Source organism: Melozone crissalis, unplaced genomic scaffold (genome assembly GCF_028551555.1).
Source record: "Melozone crissalis strain CALT ecotype California unplaced genomic scaffold, PUWL_Pcris_2 ptg000088l_1, whole genome shotgun sequence".
NCBI classification, from domain to species: domain Eukaryota; kingdom Metazoa; phylum Chordata; class Aves; order Passeriformes; family Passerellidae; genus Melozone; species Melozone crissalis.
Genome location: NW_026535865.1, coordinates 1,336,309 through 1,354,578, shown reverse-complemented (window position 1 = coordinate 1,354,578; position 18,270 = coordinate 1,336,309). Strand labels below are relative to the sequence as shown.

The 18,270-nt window shown below is 61.0% G+C and overlaps 2 protein-coding genes across 6 annotated transcripts in view; one reads left to right on the top strand and one right to left on the bottom strand.

Moving 5' to 3' along the window:
* The window catches only part of PIP5K1C (phosphatidylinositol-4-phosphate 5-kinase type 1 gamma), a 53,229-nt gene extending 46,668 nt beyond the window's left edge, over positions 1–6,561 (bottom strand). For 3 of the 4 annotated variants that reach the window (XM_054290904.1, XM_054290905.1, XM_054290906.1), the window contains exon 1: positions 6,176–6,561. In XM_054290904.1, coding sequence (XP_054146879.1) covers positions 6,176–6,275 — 100 coding nt within the window. In that variant the 5' untranslated portion in view covers positions 6,276–6,561. The remainder of the gene's footprint in view (positions 1–6,175) is intronic. The other variant, XM_054290908.1, reaches the window with a different exon arrangement.
* A 1,051-nt stretch (positions 6,562–7,612) lies between these two features.
* TJP3 (tight junction protein 3) lies at positions 7,613–18,148 on the top strand. Of its 2 annotated transcripts, XM_054290900.1 has the most exons (21): positions 7,617–7,806; positions 8,189–8,288; positions 11,039–11,206; positions 11,297–11,421; positions 11,632–11,734; positions 11,912–12,326; positions 12,610–12,713; positions 13,544–13,703; positions 13,790–13,877; positions 14,060–14,124; positions 14,255–14,330; positions 14,472–14,628; positions 14,842–14,950; positions 15,399–15,618; positions 15,919–16,115; positions 16,319–16,414; positions 16,639–16,709; positions 16,811–17,122; positions 17,223–17,492; positions 17,722–17,765; positions 17,873–18,148. In XM_054290900.1, the coding sequence occupies exons 3-21, from the start codon at positions 11,159–11,161 to the stop codon at positions 17,970–17,972; spliced, it is 2,760 nt and encodes a 919-aa protein (XP_054146875.1). In that variant the 5' UTR covers positions 7,617–7,806; positions 8,189–8,288; positions 11,039–11,158; the 3' UTR covers positions 17,973–18,148. The 2 variants fall into 2 exon arrangements, with proteins under 2 accessions (XP_054146874.1, XP_054146875.1); XM_054290899.1 differs by having other exon boundaries at positions 7,613–7,806; positions 17,722–18,148.
* Positions 18,149–18,270: the final 122 nt, after the last annotated feature.

Sequence of the window (18,270 nt, the reverse complement as noted above, 5' to 3'; positions counted from 1 at the left end):
AGCTTTCAAAGAAAGCTGAAAGAGAGGCAAAGGGACTCACAGCCTCTCCCCAGAGCTGTGAGACAAAAATATGTCATGGTAAATGGTGACCAGTGGTATGGGCAGGGCTGGGAACACTGGGACACCCCAGCACATTGCCAGCTTCAGATTTCCTCCCCACCACCGCATGTCCTCTGAGTCAGCCTGGTAATTCACCACAAGCCAGTGCCAAAACCCACATGTAAGCTGGGGAAGCCACAAGAACACACCATGGAAGATGATGACACTTAATTTGGGGTTGACAGCTTTTTCTGCTAAATATGTGGGTGAGGAGACAAAGTAACAGAAAAGCTGCTCTAATCACTTTAAGCTTTTTAATTACAAAAAATGCTTTCCAGAAAATCTGGAGGTTAACCCAGCTGTTGGCATCACTGAAAAGGTCAAGCAAACAAGTGCCAGGCTGCTTAGGAAGTGAGTATTTCAAAGACCTACCTAAGAAGGAAAAGCCCCAACACCACTGTATGATCACTGGTGTGTACAGGGCTCTTGGAGAAGCCAGGCCACTGTTCACAGACTCAGTCTGCCAGTTCTGCCCAGAGGGGAGAGCCTGGGATCCCCAGCAGCTGCTTTCCATTTGGCACAAGCTCCCCAGGAGGCAGGTGAGCAACGCTGGGCTCTGCAATGCTTGCCCTGCCAGGGATCAACACCAAGCCCACTTCACAGAGGCCACAAGTTTGGCTCTTTACATGATCCTCTTCCTTCTTGTGCTTTTGTTTCATTTCAGCATTGAAGAGTCTTAGGTCCCAGGCAGTGCCTCGATTTCCTCTGTGCTGTGCTCATGTGTTTTCCTGCCTGGGAGTGCATTCCCACGGCAGAACAGCAGCAGGGGCTCAGCAGGGTGTGAGCCCTCAGCCCAGCACTCAGGGAAACACGAGCAGCTGCACAGGCACCCTCAGCCAGCAGCAAACATCCAGACCATGCCTGGCCAGGAATTCTGCTTTGCCAAAGACTTACAAAACACAACAGCACTTTTCTCCTTTGAGTTCTTGCACTCACCGTGGATTTAGAAATGGTGAAATACCACAGAGGTGTGTCTGTCTGTCTATCTAACAGTAACTACTTACAGGGAATCCACACCAAACAACAAGGGCTTTGCACCTGCACAATGCTTCTGCCTGGTCCCACAGACATGATCAGACAATCAGTCTGATGTGACTAAAAAATTATGATGACACACATTCATGAGCTGACCCAGCGTGTAGGCCTGGGAGATGGGTGAAGGACAGCAACACTGTCACTGGGTTATTGAACAAATCAAAGGGGAGTACCAGAGATCTTGGTTAGAGACTTGGAAACACTTAATGGGAAACACCCCACCTTGCCAACTGCTGTTCTGCTGCTATTTATGAGCTTCAAGGCCAATCTGGATGGGGCTTGGAGCACCCTGGTCTATGGAAGGTGTCCCTGCCCACAGGAGAGATATGAAATGAGATGGTCCCTTCCCACCCAAACTATTCTTTCATTCTGTGATTCTTTCATTCTGTGATTCAAACATTCTGAGTCACTTCTCTCTCAACATAAGCATCTTGGAGAAAAGGAGGTTCCAAGGCCTCTGTGTTAAACCAGAGAGTGTGTCCCAAAACTGGCAGCCTACTCCAAAACCTGCTGCTCCCACTGTCTTCCCTGGGATCCAGGGGAGATCTGTGACACTGTATCCATGGGATCAGACCATCTGGGCAAGGCAGGACCTGCTTTGGCTCCCACTTTCCTGCAGCCAGGAATCCAGAGGGAGCATCTCATGTTAGCGACATGGCCAGCAGCTCCCTCTCCATGCTGTGGATGGGAGCATTGAACGTTCAGTTCCACCTAAACAAAGGCAACCCTCCTTGCACTGGGATTAGCAAATATTTCCCTCTCCCACTCTGCTCCTGATGTTCCCCAGTGCAGTGCAAAAGGTGCAGTGATTTCTGCTTCTTGAGTCACAAGTTAGTGACCCCCACATAACACCTGCAGCTCCCACAGGCACAGATAAACAGATCTCATACCAGTAGGTACCAGCAACCACATGGTTCTGCATCCATGTCGGGAGTGAGGAACCTGCCAGGCTTCCAGAGATTAATTATGGTACATGGGAATAAGCTTGGCAGCCCAAGAGGATGGATGGGAATAATCAAACACTGACAAAGCTGAAGCAGCAAGTGATGAGAAGAGCTCTCAAGTCTTTATCAGAGTATCACACAGCCATGGCAGGACTATTTCTGGAGTCAACTGGTGCTAACTGAAAGATGTGTCCATGAAGGAAGAGAGTGCGCAATTCCTGCTGCTGCCTTTCAGGCTGTAACCACCTTATATGGGAACACCATATTTCTTATGATTGTGCATCTGGCAAGAGCCCATAATGGTCATGTCAGTGAATCACTTCAATAATAGTTCCCAAATTATATACTGTTCATACTGAGCCCTCTCAGGTCACTCCCCGAGCAGCTCTTCCAGAGAGGCCCATGTGCCCCCGAGTGGGACAGGCAGTGGCAGTGGTGGAATGGGCTGTTACACACAGGTCAGTGCCAGGTGCTGGTTAATGAAAATGAGAATAATCATTGCCCACCCTGTGTGTTCTCAGAAACTCCTTCTGCAGCCTGCCCTGACACCATACAGGCAGGCTCAACATCCTTAGGGCAGTGCCCACAAGTGCCCGCTGTGCACACTGCCCTTCCCAGCTCCCAGGCTCCACATCCCAGCTTCCCTACGTGCTTCCAGCCGATTCATATCTGAAACAACAATTAATTTGCCAGAGCAGCCTGAATTCTATTTTCATTGCCTTCCTCCTTCCCTGCAGCTGAGCTGTGACTTATTGACTGTGAAGTGACTGCAGGGTCTTTAAGAGTTCAAGGCACAGGGTGTTTTTCTGCCTGTTCCTGCCTGGCTGACTCCCTCTGTAATCATCCTCGCCAGCACCATTTCACGCCACAGAGGCATGTGACATCCAACTAAGCTGTGAACCATAATCATGCTGGGGATGATGTTTACATTTGATTTTTCCTCAAGCTGATAAGCTCTCTTCAATTTCCCCTCTCCATCGAGTTGGTATGAATTGAACTGCTTATGCCCCACAGGGTGGAATTCTTCTCTTATCTCTAATCTGCTCACTGAAAAAATTGCTTCCAGCAACCCTTCAAAAGTCACTTCAAAGTTATCACTGCTAAGAGGGAAGAGCTGCAATCCTGTTCCTGGGCTGTCGCAATCAACGCTCTGCAGTGTTTTGGAGGCACCACACAGGTGCCACCAGCACACCTGGCTCTCCCTGCCTGAGGCTGGCATCTTCACTGTGCTCCTGCAGCCACAGGTACAGCAAGACAGCTGTCCAGCACAACTGTGAATCCTTGTTAAATCATTTCAGTTCCCTAGAGATTAGAATCCAACCTTGAAGAACACATTGGAGGCTTCTGCTCCAGCTCTGGACCATAAGTGATGCGCAGACTGAAGCCCTTGGAATAGGAGATCTGACCAACAGAAATAAATCCAACTTCAAGGCAACTCTGCTTCCCCACTGAGAATTCCCACTTTAGACAGGAGATGGTGGAGGCCAGTCCTGCTGTCCAACACTTGGATGGTGCCAGTTCCTTTGTAGTAACAGTTCTCCCATAACCCAACCACCCTTGAATAAAAGGTTTCCAGACCTTGTGTCTCCAGACTGCACCTGGCTAGAGGAATGGTGATGCAGCCTTTGCTGACCCAGCCATGCCTGGGATCAGGGCACCCCAGTACTCACCTGGCACCCCACAGCACCATACCTCCCCACACCCCCTCTGCTCCTGCCCACAGCTCACCAGAACCCTGGAGCAGCTCCTTACACTCCCTGGAGTCCCTCCCCAGGGCACGAGGGTACAGATTCAGGGACAAGGCACAGCAAGCATCTACATCCATTAAAAATTCCCCTTCAACTAGCTGGTCACAAAACTTTTAAAAACTTTGAAGCCAGGGTCTCAGGAATGAACGAATTGGGCCTGTGCGTTCATGAATGAGCCCTGCTGCTGGCAGTAAGTGAGGTTTTCTCCCTCAAAGCATGAGATTTCCAAAAGCTCCCTTCAGAACATTCTGTACCTTAAGTCAACCTACTGCCAAGGCCTCCCCAACTTCCAGCCCTTCTCCAGGCAGTTTTACTCTTCTACCAGACTAACTGTAATTTTTCTATAATTACTGAGGGTTCGGGGAAGGCGTTTGCTGGCCTGACCCAGTCTGGATTAACCCTGCCATGCTGTTCAGGCAGAGCACAGCACCCAGATGCCTCCTCTCCCACCAGGTTTCAGCCACGCTGTGACCCTCCATCGACAGCACGAGGGGAGCAGCACAAACCACCCGTGTAGGTGGGCCATGGGCACTTCAACCCCTCCACACAGCAGCACAGGCACCAGTGCTACGGGGATCTGTCACCCAGTTCAGACCATGGAGCACAGTGACAAGCCCAGACCCACAGCACAGCCCACCCTGTGTGGGTGCAGCCATGCCCTCCCACAGCCCACCAAAGGCCACCTCCATCCCCCAGGGTTTGCTTTGCTCATTTGCTGTTGTGCACGCTGTCCCCAGCCCCCCGGGAGCTCCAGCTGCAAGAGCAGCTGAGGCCAAGTGACACAATTTGGACGCTACCCAAGTGAGGAGTAAGCAACTTGACTTGAGAAATCAAAGCATTGGTGAGATTACTGGCTCCGTTTCATCTTTTTTACTATCACCGTGGAGGTAAGACAGCCTACAGGTTCATAAATTCAGATTTACTTGCTCATGGAAGAAGATAAATACACTCACCCTGCTTAAACCCTTCCTGAGCAACAGTCTCCATAAACACTTTGCCTAGTCCTGAGCAACAACCCCCTATCCTCCCCAAAAACCAGATATATGACTGCAAAATCACAAGGACAAACTGTATTTTAATTGTTCATTGGTGTCCCTCCCCACGCAGAAGGATGGAACAAGATGGGCTTTAAGGTCCCTTCCAGACCAAACTGTTCTGTGAGCAAGCAGCAAGAGCTTCTCTCTCACTCCTTCGGCATCACCTGCCACCCTGCCCGTACTGGAGAACACTCCCAAAAAGGTGTCCAAGGGTGTGTGGGAGCACAGCAAGCAGCCTTAGGAAGGCAGGCTGCAGGCTGCCAGCCCTGCATGTCTCTGCAGCACCGAGGAACCACAGTAGGACGGCTGGGGCAGCTTCCCCCAGCCCAGAGCTCGGCACCTTACCCAAATACACACTACAGCCACAGCCCCAGCAGGGCAGATGGCATCTACCAAACGAGCACGGCTTCCACTGTAATTAGCTGCTGCTCAGAAGATCTAATGATGCTCATTTAAAGGCCTGACGCCACGGAGATCGCTGTCATCCCACAGCCAAGCCCTGTGAGCAGCCCGGACTCCGGCAGGTGCCTGGAGCTCCGCGCCGGGCCTGCGCAGGAGCGTGTCAGCAGCAGGGCTGAGCATCACGAGCGCGGCTCAGGCGGCAATCCTGAGGCTGTTAATGAACTAGAAATAATTAGGCAGCGGTGGAGGCAGGAGCAGGTGCATAGGCGCAGCCCCATGGATCCATCCTGCCACTCAGGAACCCCAAACCTTCTGCTAACGCCGCTGCCGGGCTCGGCCCGCTCTGAGCCCCGACAAATGGGGCCTCCTCCTACGGCGGGAGGGACCCCGGCCGGCGGCAAAGCCCCCCCGCCCGCGCTGCCGGGGTCTGCCTGCCCCCCCGACCCTGTGATCTCCGGGGGGCGACCCCCGAGAGGGGACGGGACAGGACGGCCCCAACACGGCCCTGCAGGCCCAGCCGGGCCGGTGCCGGGAGCAGTGCCGGAGGGGGCGGCCTGTGCCTCGCGCGGTGGTCCGGCCGCCGCCGCTGCCCCTCGCGTGCCGAGGACAGAGCCGGGGCAGCCCCGTGCCGGTGTCCCTGCCGGGGCGGAACCACCCCGGGGCCGGGGGAGAGGGGGGGAAGGGAAGCAGCAGTTGGACGGGACCACGCGTTGTCTGGGGGGAGGAGGGGGGGCGCACTCCGGGGAGGGGGGGCGGGCTGGACCGAACCACTCCGAGCGTCCCGCGGGGGGGCCCGGCCGGGGGTACGGCTGGGCTGAACCACTGCGAGCCGGCGGGACACGGGGACACGCCGGGACCCGGCCGGGTGGGGGACAGCCAGGGGCGGCCCCCGGTGCTCGCGGCGCGTTACCTCCTGACGCGTCCGGTCCCCCTACGCCGGCCTCCGGAGTGATGGCACCGGCACTCGCCGCGGCCGAGCCCTCCGCCTCCTCAGGCACCTCCAGCTCCATGGCGGCCGCGGGCAGGCGCAGCCCCGGGGCAAGACAGGCCCCGGACAGGCCAGCGCCCGCCGCCGCGCTCCTCCCGGGTACCGGCCGCGGCGCGGGGGACCCTGGGAGCGCCGCGGACCATAGAACGCGGGTGGCGCCGCGGCCGGACACGCCCCGAACAGCGCCGGAAGCACAGCGGGGCTTTTCCGCCGGAGTTAATTGCGATGCGGCGGAGAGCTGTCGCGATAACCGGCGGGCTGTGGGATTCGACGGGGGCGGGGAGGGACAAGAGAGGCCACAGCAACTCCCGCCGATCCCTCACGGTGCGGCGGCCGCGACACCTCCGCTGGAGGGGGAAAAACCACAGGGTCGGGGGGCGGGGCCTGCAGTCGCCATGGCACCGGGGCGGGGCCCCGCTGGGGGCGGGGCCTGCCTCCCAGTTGCTATGGCAGTGGAGGCGGGGCTCCCGGGGGCGGGGAGTGTGCCGGTCGCCATGGCAGCGGGGGCGTGGCCGGTGGGTGCCCATGGCGGCAGGGGCGTGGCCTGTTGGTGCCCATGGCGGCAGGGGCGTGGCCTGTGGGTGCCCATAGCAGCGGGGGCGTGGTCTGTGGGTGCCCATGGCGGCGGGGGCGTGGCCTGTGGGTGCCCATGGCGGCGGGGGCGTGGCCTGTGGGTGCCCATAGCGGCGGGGGCGTGGCCTGTGGGTGCCCATGGCGGCGGGGGCGTGGCGCAGGCGGAGGGGCGGGGTCCGGCGGGGGCGTGTCCCACCCTGCGCGGCAGAGCGCGCGCCCCCCGTCCCGTCGCGGTTCGGGTCTCACCGCGCTGCCCCGGCCGGACCGGGGCCCTTCGCGAGCCTTCCCGGTGCTGGGTGGTGCCTACCCGCCCCTCGCTCCGCCCCCAATCGTCTCCGAGAGCTCCCGGTAGCCGGACAATCCCGGGCTGGACCGGGCCTGCCATGCACCGACACCCGGACACGCTCCCTCCTCCCTGCGCGGCCCCGGCGCCGTTCAGCGCCGCCGATTCCCAGCCCAAGCCGGGGCCCGGCTCCTCCCGGCCCCGCGGCACCATCTAGTGGCGCCGCCCGGCCCGGGTCAGCCGCGGGACGCGGGTCAGCCCGGGCCGGCCCCGCCGGTTCTCGGAGCCCCGGGGCCACGCGTGCCCCGCATGGGTTGCCGCTGCCGGGAGGCAACGCCGGGGCCACCGGCACTAATGAGGCTGCTTGGCGGCGCCGGGCCCCGCCAGAGGGGCTCCCGGCTGTGGCTGGTCCCAGGGAGCGGCTCCCGGGGCTCGGGCGGGAGCGGCGGGGCTCGGGCGGGAGCAGCCGGTGCCGAGCAGCGAGCGGAGGGGCAGGCGGCGGCATGGCTCCGGCTCCGGGCTGGCGGCTGCGGGCCGGGGGCTTCCGCAGAAACTGGTCCCCCCACGCCGCTCTGGCGCTGGGCTGGGAGCGGTACCGGCCCCGGCGGGAGGCGGAGAAGCGCGGCGTGGACCTGATCGCTGTCAGCGCCGGAAAGCGGCCCCGCGGAACCAGGGATGGCGGGGACCTGGTCCTCAGGTGCGGACAGGGGCGAGGGAAGGGGAGGAGAGGGGGCAGCAGCCATCACCAGCTTCCCCCACACCTCCCAGGACAGGGATCTCAAGGCTGGCCCCCGTGTCTGTCCCCTCGTGGGACGATGGAGAACGCCGGGAGGGTTTGGGAGTCTGGGACAGAGTCCCACCGCTTCCCTGGACAGGACGAGGACTGGGGCAGAGGAACCCCTGTCCGCGGGCACCGCCAGCATCCTGCAAGCCTGTCCCGGTGCAGCGTCGGGACGGCGATGAGTGCAGGAGGCTGAGCCGCCATCGCGGTGGAGGACAGCAGGGACAGCCCTCCGGGAGAGCTGCTGTGCCCGGGGAGCTGCCCCCGGAACCCCCTTCCTGCTCCTTCCCCGCTGCAGGCAGAGTCCGGGCCACAAAGGGTTACGCAAGGCACCACTGAGTGACACCACTGCCACCAGCCCGGGCGCTCCGCTCCTTCCTGGTCGGATCCCAGGCTCGGTGAGTGCCTCATTCTGTCCCCCGGGATCTGTCAGCTCTGCTTTCTGGCTTTCAGCTGTGCTTTCACCTGGGGAACTGGCCGTGCTTTGTCCCTCCCTGGCTGGCTGCAGGACCCAGTGACCCTCGTGGAGCTGTGCCCCACAGAACGGAGACACCCCGAGGGTCGGAGCTCCCCGCCCCAGGGCTGCAGGACGTGCCGCTCTGCTGCCGGCTTACCCTCGGTCCGGGGCAGCCCTTCCAGAGACCTTTCCCAGGGCGGGGGGTCGGGACCAGCCCATCGCGCTTTGGGTGGGCTTGGGACAGAGCAGCCTCTGGGGGATCCGGGCCTCAGTGCTGCATGGCCAGGACCAGGCAAGGGACGAGAGGTTTTGCAGCACTGGCTGAGAGAGGTACCTCGCAGGTCCCAGGAAGGCTTTGAGTTTCTCGGGATGAGGAGCTCTGTCAGGGGAGGGGGTTGGGAAACATTTTGTGTGGTGGGGCTGGCTGTGTGCACGGCTGGGGCGGGCTGTGAGTGTCACTTTCCGATAAAGGACCCCCCGACTCGTGGCCGTCCCCATGGCGGGCGGTGCCACCCGGGGCCAGGCACAGCCCGAACCGGGGCCCTGGCCGTGGGTTGAGCTGCCCCGGCACAGCTTGGCTTTGTTTGGTGCCACGGTCCGTGTGTGGGGCTCCCGGCGCTGCCGGTGTCCGGTGCTGGGTGTGTCGCGGTCAGCTCTGCCCAGATACTGCCTCTCCCTGCGGGGCCATTCCAGCTGCGCGCTGGTTTCTGTCGCAAACCGGCTCAGCCGGCTCCTCCTGCTGCCAGCCTCGGCCTTCGGCAGGTGCAGGCCCTGCGCCAGGTCTTGGGGGGAGACTGGGGACAGGGACAGGGCTTGGTGGCACCGTATGCACTCTGCCAGTGCCGCTGGAGCTGCTGCCATCCCCTTGCTGCTCCAGGCACTGCCTGGAGAGCACCGGGCACCAGGGTGGTGGGACAGTAGTGGGAGCCAGGTGGGGACAGTGAGGGGCTGTATTGGGTGGCTCTAGCCCAGCAGATGTCACCACCCTAGGGAGGGGGATGATCTGTCTGCTCCAGGTTGGTCTCTCTTGGCCCTATGTTTCCCACCGTGCGACCTGTAGGTGTCCAGGGAGCACAAACAACACTGGTGACACAGCTGAAACCACCCCAATGCCACTCTGGGAGTTCCTGCTCATTATCAGCTTCCCCAGTGCCAGGACAGCGGGTGCTGCCACCCTGGGGTCCTGCCCAGCCCCAGCTGCCTTGGTCCCGCGTGTCCCTGGGCGGCAGGGTGGCACTCGGGCTGGTTTCGGCAGCTGGTGACGCACAGGGGACTCTGCCCTCCCCGCCCGTGGCTGCAGCATTCACCTGCCTGTCGGGTGAATGATTACCCCAGGCCTCCCCCAGCCCTCCCTGTGCTGCACTGAGCTGGGGCTCGTTTCAGGCTGGTCTCATCTGGGGGCTGCCCACGGGATGTCCTGGTGCCAGGCTGTGCTGCCCACTGCCACACCCCTGATGTGGCACCACCCTGGCATTGCCCACGAGGTGTCTCTGTCCCACCAAAGCTGCCCCGTGGCCAATTCCCAAAGGGCTTGTGGAGGTTTTGAGCTCCCTGTGGCACCAATGTGAGCATCCCTGGCAGGGCTGAGGGTGGCTGAGGTGTGCTGGGGGCTGTTGAGCACAGGCACTCCAGAGCTCTCAGACACCACAGCCGTGTGGTGCCATGGGAACTGAGGGTGTGCAGTTTGCAGCAGGGTGCTCAGGGAACCTCATTGCTCTGCCAAAAGGAGATTGTAGTGAGGTGGGCATCAGCCTCTTCTGCCAAGTGTCAGGACCAGAGGAAATGGCCTCAAACTGCACCAATGGAGGTTCAGATTAGATACTAGACATTTTTTTTTCACTGAAAGAGTGGTCAGGCAATGGAATAAGTTGTCCAGAGAGGTGCTGGAGTCATCATCCCTGGAAGCATTCAGGAGGCATCTGGATGTGGCACTTGGGGACATGGTTTAGGGGAGATTATGGTGGGGTGGAGGGACAGCTGGATTTGATGATCTTGAAGGCCTCTTCCTGTTTTGATGATTTGATGATTGTGTGAGGCCCTGAACAAAGTGGCCTGTCCCTGTCCCACCCCACGGGAGCTGGTGGGAGGCTCTGGTCGTGCTGTCTCCCACCATGTCTCTCTGGATTCATGCTGACATTACCTACAGGGAACCAGGAGCTGGTGGAGATCCCTGGGCCCATCCCAGAAGTTTCAGCCTCAAAGGGACATTATAATGTCAGTCAGGCTTGTTTGCCTCACGTGGAAAACATTGGATTTGGGGAAAACCCAGAGAAATCAAATGGTGAAACTGGGGCAGTGGTGCTGCCAAACCAGCTGGCAGAGCTGCCGAAGCCCAGAGTGGGTGGACAGGCACTAAAACACCACCCAGAGCAGCACCCCAAGGCCTGGCAGCTCCAGGAGGACAGAGGGGAGTCAGACCATGAGGATGGCATGGACAGGGTCCCAGCCATGGAGATGAGTCCTGTGCTTGCCCTGTGTAAAGCCCCCTTGCATGGAGCCATGTCTGAGGGGATGGAGATGGATCCCCAGGGGTGATGTCGTGGTGCACAGAGGCAGCTCTGGGTTCAGCAGGGTTAGCTGGGGTGTGCCACAGTTGCCAGTCGCAGTGTCCTGGCACCCTGGGGCTCTGTCCCCTGCAGCCTCACAGTCCCTGTGCTCATGGCTCAGCTTTGCTGCTGCTCTGTGTTGCAGCCTGATGCTGGATTGAGGAAGGGGCCGGCGGCTGGGAAGAGGAGCCAGAGCCGCTCAGAGCCCCCCGGCCGTGCGGCTGCCACCGAGCCCCTGCCCAGCCTGAGCTGGTGGGTGCCCAGCATGGAGGAGATGGTGATCTGGGAGCAGCACACGGTGACCCTGAGCAAGGTCAGTCTCTCCTGGGGTGGCCCCACCGTGGGAGGGGACGGGGTCTGTGGGGTCAACTCTGCCTGACCCCCTTCTGCCCACCCGCACCAGGACCCTCACCGGGGCTTTGGATTTGCTGTCTCCGGAGGCCGTGACCGTCCCAACAGGACAACCGGGGACACAGCGGTGTTTGTTTCAGATGTGGTGTCTGGGGGACCAGCAATGGGTCAGCTCCAGTGAGTGCACAGGGACATGGGGCCAGAGGGGGGGATCACTGCCAGCTGGGGTGGGAGGGATGGAGAATTGCTCCTGCTGGGACAGGGCCAGCACCACTGCTGCCCTGCCTGGCTGGAATGGGATCCCTTGGGGTACGCTCACCACCCCACCAGCTCCCTGGGCTGGGAGCTGTGCCTGGGACAGCATCTCAGCTGCGTTTTCCCTCCCAGGAAGAAGGATCACATCGTGATGGTGAATGGCATTTCCATGGAGAACGTCCCGTCCTCTGTTGCCATCCAGACACTTAAAACCTGTGGCAAGATCGCCAACATTGTGAGTGTGCTCTGTGGTGGGATGGGGGCTGGCGTCACGCTCATGCTGGTGCCTGTCCCCATCCCAGATCCCCTGTCCACATGTGCCCGAGGTTTGGGGCTTGGGAATTGCTGCAGGGACATCTCCTGGCAGACACAGCTGTGCCATCATCCTCCTCTGCTCACTGTGCACCTGCAGACACTGAAAAGGCCGAAGAAGATTCAGCTCCCCGTGAGCAAGAGCAGCCCTGGCTCCCCTGCCGTGGCTCGGCACTACGACTCAGATGAGGAGTACAGGCTGCAGCGCTCCCGGGATGACCTGGACCACAGCCAGGGCTACGACGGGGACTCGTCCAGCGAGAGGAGCTCTGGTCACCCGCACGACGAGCGCAGGCAGCAGCGGCTGGTGGCACGGAGCCGCAGGCGGAGCCAGGACAGCAGCCACCGCCTGCAGAGCAGCTCAGATCGGAGAGGCCAGGGCAGACACTGCTCCTTTGGCCAGGACGGGGACACCAACGGGCTGGCCCTGGTGTCGGGCTTCAAGCGGCTGCCGTGCCAGGACGTGCCAATGAAGCCCATCACCTCGGTGCTGGTGAAGCAGAAGCAGAATGAGGGTGAGGCCCTCCTGCTCCTGCTGCCCCTGGGTCTTGTTGCCTGATTTCTGGCCATGCCTTCCCCCAGGGAGGAGATGATGGCTGGGTGGTGCCAGGGCCTGGCTGCAGCAAGGGGACAGTGCATGCCATGCTGGGTGCACTAAACCTCCTCCCCTCAGCTGGGGGCTACAGAGCTCGGCTTTGGCTTGCCAGTACCCCAAGGGGAGCTGGGGTGGTGCTGAGCAGGGACCTGGAGGGGATCTTGCATCTGCCTGATTCTACCATCAGGCTCTCTCTGCTGCAGAGTATGGCCTGAAGCTGGGGAGTCAGCTTTTCATCAAGCACATCGTGGAGAGTGGGCTGGCAGCCAAGGGCAACTCCTTGCAGGAGGGAGACCTCATCCTGAAGGTATGGGGGCCCCGGGGTGCAGGGCACTCACTGGGAGTCTCCTCTGCCCCTCTTTGGAGGGGTTGTCCCTGGCTGGTGTCCCTGCCAGGGCCCAGCCACAGCCATGCTGGAGGCAGTTCTGCCTGTGCCCACTCCCTGCCCCATTCCCCTGCTGCCAGGGCTGGTGGCATGTCCTGCTGGCACACTGGGCTCATGTCCACCCCACTGTCCCCACGGGGTGTGGTTCCCCACTGTGTGTCCATGTCCCCACTGGATGACAGTCACAGGTGTTTGTCAGATAAAACAATGCTTAAAGTATTTGGGGAGGAGGAAATAGAAGGGAGGGAGACCCTTTGCTTGCACACCTGGTCCAGGCAGACCCGTGGCTGCTGGGACCTGGTGCTAAAGTGACTCTGGGGTAAACAGAAGGGATTACATCCCACAGTCTGTTGGGAAAAGCAGCTGCTGCTCAGGGAGATCTCAGCCCCAGAGCCTGCTTGGGGCCTGGGCATGGAAGGACAGTGCTGGGCCCAGGGCAAAGGAAAACTGAGGTTCAGGTGTCTGAGGGGTCCTGCAGTCCTGCCTGCAGGCAGAACCCTGGGCAGGTGGGAGTGGATGTTAACAAAGCATGCTGATGGTTTAATGGTTTCCTCTGTACAAAATGAGGTCACACTGGGAAGCAGCCAGGAACAGGGACAGAACAGTTGAAGCTGCAGGAGCTGGGGCGGGCCTGGAGGAGCTGGGAAGGGAGCAGGAAGATGGCAGTCAGAGTACCCTGTCCCTGCGGGGTGTTCCTGGGGGTGACTTTCCCAGGAGCAGGTGCCCTGAGGCCTCCCACTCTGCCCCTCCAGATCAATGGGGTAGCCAGCCAGGACATGTCCTTGGCTGAAACCCAGCAGCTCATTGAGCAGACAGAGGGGATCCTGACCCTGCTCATCCTCCGTGACCACCGGCAGTTCCTGGTCAACATCCCCGACGTTGACAGCCAGAGTGACAGCTCCCAGATGGACGGTGAGGGGACGGTGCTGGGGCCAGGGTCAGTCACACAGCGCGGGGGCTGCATGGCCACTGCTGCATCTCCCTTCCCGTGCCTGCAGATATCTCAGACATCGACTCTGAGCTGTCCCATCCGCCATCTCCAGAGGCCTCCCCACGATCTCCAGCTGCTGCCAGGACAAAATCACCGTAAGGCCCACACTGTCCCCATGAGCCCCTCTGTCCCCTGGCAGATCCTTCTGTGTTCTCCACCTGTCTGGGGATGCTGGTTCTCCATTCCTGAGCCAGTATCCCTGAAGGTGGTACTGCCATGCCCAGCTTGCTCTGCTCTCTCCACTGCCCTGCCTAAATCCTGCTCAACCTTGTTCCAGGGAGAGGGGACGATCGAGCAGGGAGCCTGTGGCCAAGGTGGCTGTAGCTGATGCTCACGGCCCAGGTGAGTGGGCACTGGGGGGGCTCCAAGCTCCTGTGCATCTCCACTGCCCAAAGCCCCACGGAGCCATTCCAGGGCTCCCTGTGCCTTGGCACAGCCACTGCTGCTCCTAGACCAGCTCTCCTTCCTGCAGACCTTCTGGAAGCCATGGAGCAGGATGGGCACAGCCCCCACACCAGCCTCACTGCCCGAGCTGCCCACAAGGATGGGTATGTCTGCAAGAGGCAGGGGAGTGTTGGGGGACATGAGGAGCTGCTGTGTCACAGGGTTGGGGTGACAGGGTCAGCGCCTCCCTGTCCTGTCCTGTCCTTGCATGTCACCACGGGGCTGACTGCCCTTCCCTGTGGCAGGTACAGCACCAACGCCAGGGTTGTGCAGTTTGTGAAGGCCAAGAGCGTGGGGCTGCGGCTGACAGGTGGCAATGATGTGGGAATCTTCGTGTCCAGCGTGCAGGAGGGGAGCCTGGCTGACATCCAGGGGGTTCAGGAAGGTGACCAGATCCTGCAGGTACCCGAGGCTGAAAATGCTCCATATGCTGCTGCATCTGGACTGGCCCCAGCACTTTTGGGTCCAATATCTCCCCAGGGTATCACCTCCAGGGCAACAAGGATCACTTCCCTCTCCCACTCTGCCCTGGGCACTGCTGTCCCTGGTCCCCTGCTGCTGCCCATGCCCTCTGTCCTGCTGGCAGGACCATGTCCAAGTGCTTTTCTGTGGCAGGTGAATGACACCAGTTTCCAGAACGTGACCCGTGAGGAGGCTGTGGAGTATCTCATGGCCCTGCCCCCAGGCGAGGAGGTCACACTGTGGATCCAGAGCAAGCAGGACAGTGAGTGGTGACCAGGCTCATCCTGGGCTTGTGCCTCTCCATCCTCTGTCTATTCTGGGCAAGCATCAGTCCTCCTGGACTTGCCATGGCCCTTCCGGTCCCTTCAGGGTGGTCCTTCTTCCCCTCCTCCTCCTCCTCCTCCTCCAGAGTGCTGATGGGAGGGGACCAGACCATCCCAGCCCTGTTTGTGCCTTGGCTTCCTGGAGCACTGGGGCTTTCTGGGACCATGGCTCAGCCTGGAGAGGCCAGTATGTGCTGGCAAGTCAGATCCTACTGTCCCCAGCATGCCTGAGAGTGCCATGGGAGGAAAAAGCGTCCCCAATACCCTCCTTAGCAGCAAGGGCTCCTGTGGAGCCTCCCAGCCAGCCTAGTGCCTTCCCAAATCTCTCCAGCATCTTCTTCCTCAGCCATCTCCTCCCCTGATGGTCCCTCTTGCCCTGGGCTTCAGTTTACAGGAAGATGGTCTCGTCCAACGTGGGTGACTCGTTCTACATCCGGACACACTTTGACTTTGAGAAGGACACGCCGTCAGGGCTCAGCTTTGTCCGTGGGGACGTGTTCCACGTGCTGGACACCATGTACCGGGGCAGGCTGGGCAGCTGGCTGGCCGTGCGCATGGGCAGGGACCTGCAGGAGCAGGAGAAGGGCATCATCCCCAACCGGAGCAGGTAGGGATGGAGCCAGAACTGCCCCTGGACAAGCAGAGCCAGAGAAGGCTCCCAAGTGAGCCGGGGACAGGGATGGTGGGCTCAGTGAGAGGCAGGGCTGGTGGGACAGTGGTGGGAAGGGGAGCTGGTGAAATCCCTGCTCAGAGTGGTGAGGCTGCTGACTATCAAGTTGTCCAAGGTCCCAGAGAGCGAAGTCTAGCATGGCCTCACCTGGCTGTGCCACCGAACAAGGGTGCCAGCTTCTCCTGAGCTGCTCCTCAAACCCAGAGGCTGCAGGCCCTGAGCCCTCTCCTCTCCCAGGGCCGAGCAGATTGCCAGCCTGGAGTCGGTGCTGAAGGCCACGTCTGGAGCCAACCCCTCCGGGGCAAGGGCTGAGTTCTGGAAGCTGCGGGGCTTGCGGGGAGCCAAGAAGATGCTGCGCAAGAGCCGGGAGGACCTGTCAGCCCTCACAAAGCAGGGGCGCTACCCACCCTATGAGAGGGTGGTCCTCAAGGAAGGTGGGCACCAGGACAGCCTGACCTGCCTTGGGGACACGGCTCCTGGGGCTGCCCTGCTGTGGCTGCTGATGGGGCCTCCTGTCCTGGGAGGAGCAGGGCGAGGTGCAGCCCTGTGGGCACCACGAGGAGCGGGGCTGAGTGCTTGAGTGCTGGGAGCTCTGCCCTTGCCCCCAGCCCCCCTGAGCACCTCTGTCCTCCCACAGCCAGCTTCAAGCGGCCCGTGGTGATCCTGGGCCCCATCGCAGACATCGCTGTGCAGAAGCTGAGCAGGGAGCTGCCCGAGCTGTTCGAAATTGCCCGTAAGTGCCCCCACGCTGGGGAGAAAATGATACCCAGCAGCCAGAGCCTGTGAGAGTTCCTTACCTTGGCTCCCTCCCTATGACACCCCAACACCTTCCTGGGCTAATTCACCCTTTCCCCTCCTCTCCCTGAGAAACACAGCCCTGGGGCTGGGCGCGGCCATGCCCAGCCTGGGGCTGTGGGAGGTGCAGCCCCTCTCATGCCCCATCTCTGTGTCCTGCAGCGAGCGTGCCCCGAGATGGGGCATCGTCCAAGGTCATCAAGCTGGACTCGGTGCGGCAGATCGCAGAAAAGGTGAGACCGTTCCCACGTCCTTGGAGCCAGCTGGGGCCTGTGGCAAACCCATGGCCCTCATCCCTGCTCCCAGCAGGGCTGACGGCTGTGCCCTGCCCCAGAACAAGCACGCCCTGCTGGACATCACGCCCTCGGCTGTAGAGCGCCTCAATTACGTGCAGTACTACCCCGTGGTGGTGTTCTGCGAGCCCGAGAGCCGCCAGGGCATCAAGGCCATGCGGCAGTGGCTGGCGCCCGACTCCAGAAAGAGCTCCCGGCGCCTCTATGCCCAGGCCAACAAGATGAAGAAGTATTGCAGCCACCTCTTCACGGCCACCATCAGCCTCAGCGGCAGCGGCAATGCATGGTACGAGCAGATCCAGGACATCGTAAGGACACAGCAAAGCCAGCCAGTCTGGACAACAGCAGAGCAGGTACAGGGCACGGGCTCTCCGTGGCAAGGCTGGGCCTCCTGGGGCTGCACATGGCCCGCCATGGCTGAGGTCCCATGTCTCTGTCATCCCCACCCCTCAGGCAGATGTGGCCACCGAGGACAGTCTGGACCTGCTGAACCCACCAAGCAGAGTGCCCTCAGGGTACCTGACGTGTGACAGCCGAGCCAACAGCGACTACGATGACACCACAGATGGGGAGGCGGGCGCCTACACTGACGGCGAGGCAGAGGAGGCCTATGACCAGCCTGGGCTGGCCCGTTCCTCTGAGCCAGCACAGCTGGCCCCGAGCCAGGGCCTGGACTCCTCTGAGCCAGCACAGCTGGCCCCAAGCCACAGCCACAGTGAGCAGGTGGGTTGTCCTGGACTGGTACAGGAGCCTGGTGGGGCAGAGGAGGGTGGCACAGTGCCAGCTCTGGAGCATGACTCCCATTCTCATGGCACAGGCAGGGTGTCACCTCTGGCTGCTGCAGGGTCCAGCTGTGTGTCTGTGCCCAGCTCTGGGTGGCCAGGGGCAGACGCCCCAGGCTGGGGCACAGCCCCTGTCCTGCCCCTGACCTCTCCCACCTCTTCTTCCCCAGGTGCCCAAACGGCCACGGCAGAGCAGGAGCTATGACAGCATCAGGTACCTTGTGCCCCGGGGTGGGGATGGCAGCTGCCCAGGGCTGGGGACAGTCCCAGAAGGGCACTGTCCCTGTCACACAGAGCCATCAGCACCCTTCTGTTCCCCAGGGAATACGAGCACGAGGCGGTGAGGAGGAGGTTCACACGGGCCAGGGATGACTCAGACCAGGATGAAGGCTACGAGTGGGGCCCAGCCACAGATGTGTAGTGGCACAGCTGGCCTGTCCCTCCAGGCCAGCCCTGCACAGCTGGGTGCAGCTGACAGCTCAGGTGGTGCCCCTGTGGCCAGGCTGGGCTGGGCCCCATCCTGCTAAAACCTGCATCACCAAGTGCCTGCACTACCACGTGCCTCCTGCCCTTTTGGCCACAGCCACTGCTACTGGAATAAAAGGGATGTTTGGATGAGGATGGGCTGTTTTTGGGGGTGCTGGGTGGCAGCACACAGGGGACACTGTGCAGCAGGGTTGTTCTGCTGGGGCCCAGGCACCTCCCTGGCCAGTGGCTCT

What these genes read in the sequence shown, in the direction of transcription:
- TJP3 (XM_054290899.1), top strand. Translation starts at nt 7,613, where the DNA reads ATGGCTCCGGCTCCGGGCTGGCGGCTGCGGGCCGGGGGCTTCCGCAGA. An exon ending in GATCCAGAGCAAGCAGGACA is followed by an intron (nt 14,951 to 15,398) that starts GTGAGTGGTGAC and finishes CCTGGGCTTCAG; the next exon opens with TTTACAGGAAGATGGTCTCG. An exon ending in GAGGGTGGTCCTCAAGGAAG is followed by an intron (nt 16,116 to 16,318) that starts GTGGGCACCAGG and finishes GTCCTCCCACAG; the next exon opens with CCAGCTTCAAGCGGCCCGTG.